This window comes from Colobus angolensis, unplaced genomic scaffold (genome assembly GCF_000951035.1).
Source record: "Colobus angolensis palliatus isolate OR3802 unplaced genomic scaffold, Cang.pa_1.0 Scaffold317, whole genome shotgun sequence".
NCBI lineage: Eukaryota > Metazoa > Chordata > Mammalia > Primates > Cercopithecidae > Colobus > Colobus angolensis.
This window is the reverse complement of record NW_012116455.1, coordinates 1598043-1602051: the sequence shown is the minus strand read 5'-3', so window position 1 is coordinate 1602051 and position 4009 is coordinate 1598043. Positions and strand designations below refer to the sequence as shown.

At 40.5% G+C, this 4009-nt stretch overlaps 1 protein-coding gene across 1 annotated transcript in view; it reads left to right on the top strand.

Moving 5' to 3' along the window:
- LIX1L (Lix1 homolog (chicken) like) overlaps window positions 1-4009 on the top strand; it is a 22665-nt gene that overhangs the window by 8768 nt on the left and 9888 nt on the right. The window contains exon 3 of the mRNA XM_011951317.1: window positions 2065-2228. Within this exon, the coding sequence (XP_011806707.1) occupies window positions 2065-2228 (164 nt within the window). The remainder of the gene's footprint in view (window positions 1-2064; window positions 2229-4009) is intronic.

Below are 4009 nucleotides of genomic sequence, written 5' to 3'. Positions count from 1 at the left end.
AAAACTAAAAAAAAAAAAAAAAAGGAGAGTGGTCAATATGTTGCAAGATATTGGAGAGCATCTGTGATAATTTTTTATTATGAGGCTTTAGCTAAAACTCTTTGAAATGTTTGGAACCCTGGAGTCAATGTGATCCTTTCTAAAAGCAAACTGATCTCATCCCTCTTTTTTTTTATTATTAATTAATTATTTTTCCTTGGAGCTGAGTTCAAAAGAATCCCTCCTTCTTTTTAAAGTCCTCCAATTGCTTCCTATTGCTTTAGGATAAAGCCAATACTCTAACATGGCCTAAAAGGCCCTACTTGGTCTGGTCCCTGCCTTCTCTTGCAACCTCATCTTGCATTACACTTCCCCTCACTCACTCTTTCATAGCCACATGGTCTTAACTCCCTTTATTCATCATGTTCCCTGCTGTCACGAGCCTTTGAACATGCTGTTCTTTATACTCAGAACACTGTCCTCTCACCTCTTGCCTAGTGAATTCCTAGTCATACCTGAACTTAGATATTGCCTCCTCAGGGTAGCTTTCTTTGACCTTCTTAACTAGGTCAGATACTCCGACATCTATCACTTCTTTATAGAACTTGATCACAGCTGCAATTTTACATTTGTTTGAGATTTGGTTAATATCTCTTTCCCTCTTTACACTGTAGGCTACATAAGAAAAACGTAGGGGATGAGAGGAAGTGTTCTAGAATACAATGTCAGGTCTGGAGTTTGATTTTAGCCTACCTACAACTAATAAATTAGCCATTTACTGTTTCATGGATGCTGGCAGAAGTCAAGAGACTTCGAGATTAGAGACAAAGGAATTTATTATTCATAGCACAGCAAATAGCATGAGCATCGTGTTTATATTAGTTCTCCTTGCCTCCTCCCAAGTCCAATGCAGAAGACTCAGGTAGATACTTGCATAGGCCATGGGTTGCTTCACAACAGAGGAACACTTACAGAACCCGCAGCTTGGGGAACTTGCCATTTTACAACAAGCAGAAGCAAGCATGTTCTTTATCTGAGTGAAGATAGTACCTCATCCCTCAATATTTCTTGCTGCAAGCACAGTCCTGAAAAATAGCCCAAGTAAAGAGCAGTCAGGGTTTTGCAATCTTGCCATACCTAGCAAGATGTGAAGGAGCATGAGAGACCGGCCCATGGAGGAGTGCTTCTTTTTAAAGTCCTCCAATTGCTTCCCATTTCGTTGCTTCGCATGTTACCATATAGTTCCTCCAAAAATCATTTATACCCAGGTAAAGCCTCAAAAGAGTTCTCTCCCACCTCCATACCCTGGCTTCTCTCACTCATAGTGTATACATAGTATTCTGGGTTGGAAAAGGAATCTGGCAATGGATGTGCTCACTAGAAGCACAGGCTCAAGAATGGTTATTAGGGCTATATTTCCTTGAGCCAGCAGTATTGCATAAAAGAATACTCATTGGAACCAAGACTGCTTGAGTTTGAATACTCAAACTGCTGCTTTCTCCTGGCATAACCTTGGGCAAGTTATTTAACCTCTCTATACCTCATTTCCCTCATCTGTAACATATGGATAGTAAAAATATCTGCTTCATAAAGTTGCTGTGATTAAACACTTAAAGCAGTTACAGAAGTGCTTGACATACAATGTGTTCAATACATGTTGGTACTTATTGTGGTGGTTATTATCATCCTGGGCCAGCTAACAATTGTGGAGTAATCTACTTGTATTTCATCAGGCAGTGATAATGGTCTGCTGACATTGGGAACTCTGCCTCCAATATTTAAGTTATTCTAGGACTAAGTTAAAATGTGAAGTATTCAGATTGGAGGTGGGAGTGAAAAAAAAATTTAAATAAAATAAAATGTGAACCAGAAAAGTGGTGGAGGAGGGCAGGCATACTCTGGTCTTTCTAGGCAAATTAACTTAATCACAGTGTAGGTTTATTAATTTAAATGCTTTTAAATGGCAATAGGTAGGGAGCTAAGGGGCTGACTCTTAATGTAGGTACAGGTTACAGATACTGTATTGAAGTATAGCACCACTTGGAGGTGTTCTCATTGCTGAACTTAACTATTTCTCTTTTGTAGTGAATGTGGTGGAGGCACTTCAGGAATTCTGGCAGATGAAGCAGTCCCGTGGTGCTGACTTAAAGAATGGGGCTCTAGTGGTTTATGAGATGGTTCCCTCCAACAGCCCTCCTTATGTCTGCTATGTCACGCTGCCTGGGGGAAGTTGCTTTGGGAGTTTCCAGGTAAGAGTTGTGAGGTGGCATTAGCAAAGGTAAATGCTTAGATGTTAGTAACGGCTTTCTCCATCACTTTGGCCATTAAACTGCCTGAAATCATATATTTGAGGACCTAAAGCAATTCTGGGAAAATTATTCTGGCAAGCATCTGAGACCAATTTGACCATAATAGAACCTCAGTATTATGCTTTCCTTTCAAGAACTCAAATCCATTTTGAATTTGAGCAGTTATGAATATCCCCTTGCTCAGTATATCCGACTACCAGCATCCAACCCATGTTCCAATCTGGCTTCAGTTATTGCATTCCAACTATTTTCCATCTCTTATTGAGGATATAGAACAATATTCTTTGCCTCCAGTACTTTTTCATAGGCAATTACTAAAGAAAGCAATATTGGAGTTCTCTAAGAGGTCACATTCAGAGGGACTATGTATGGTGGGAACAGTACTCATTTAAGAGTTAGGAGATCTAAATTCATATTCCTCTGAATATCAATGGGGCAAATCTCTGGGCCTCACTTTTCCCATCTATAACATGAAGGAGATAGGTTAGATGATTTCTGAAGTCTTTTCTACTACTAACATTCTACAATTATGTGAAATACCTATGATGATGGAAAGAATGGTTGCCATTATGAGGTAGTGAGAAATTATGGACTAGTATGAATATTCTTATCAAAGATGGATTTTTTTATATTGCAGACACGGAGGCAGCCTTCTGAAATGTCAGTTTAAAACTCTGAAATGGAATTTAGAGAAAATAATAAACACCTTTGTTCTGCTTTCCATATGGTTTGTATAACCTTTAGACAAGGTTAAAAGCCCTGCTGTGTGTCTGCATAGCACCTTGAACTTCCCCTATCATATCACTTATTACAACATATCATAATTGTTTGTCTCTCTTAGTGGACTGTGTTCCATAGAGGCAAAGATTGTATCTGTCTTCTTTTTAAATCCCTACCACCTATCTTAGTGCCTACCAGATAGTAGGCAAATATGTCTGTTGCATGAATGAGTGCCGTTGCAGCTTAGTTTCTGCCTCAAACAAAGCAGTCCTAAGGAAACTTCATTTCACATCAGGTGATGAAATTTTTTCCCTTAGAACTGCAGCCATTTCAGGCCTGGTGCGATGGCTCACACCTGTAATCGCAGCACTTTGGGAGGCCGAGGCGGGCAGATCGCGGGGTCAGGAGTTTGAGACCAGCCTGACCAACATGGTGAAACCCCGTCCCTACTAAAAATGCAAACATTAGCTGGGCGTGATGGCGCACGCCTGTAATCCCAGCTACTTAGGAGGCTAAGGCAGGAGAATTGCTTGAACTCGGGAGCCGGAGATTGCAGTGAAAATAACTTTAGTCATTTCAGAGAAATAAATATATACCCAAGATGATGAATGTTTATGCTTCCACTTGTTTTTTTGAGATGGAGTCTCACTCTGTTGCCCAGGCTGGAGTGCAGTAGTACGATCCTGGCTCACTGCAACGTCCACCTGCTGGGTTCAAGTGATTCTCCTGCCTCAGCCTCCCCAGTAGCTAGGACTACAGGTGCTTGCCACCAGGCCTGGCTAATTTTTTTCTTTTTTCTTTTTTTCTTTTTTTTGTATTTTTAGTAGAGAAGGGGTTTCACCATGTTAGCCAGGATGTCTCAATCTCCTGACCTCGTGATCCGCCCACCTTGGCCTCCCAAAGTGCTGGGATTACAGGTGTGAGCTACCGCACCCAGCCTTTGCTTTCACTTCTAAGAGAATAAGATCTTTCCTTCTTTTTTTTTTTTTTTTTTTTGAGAT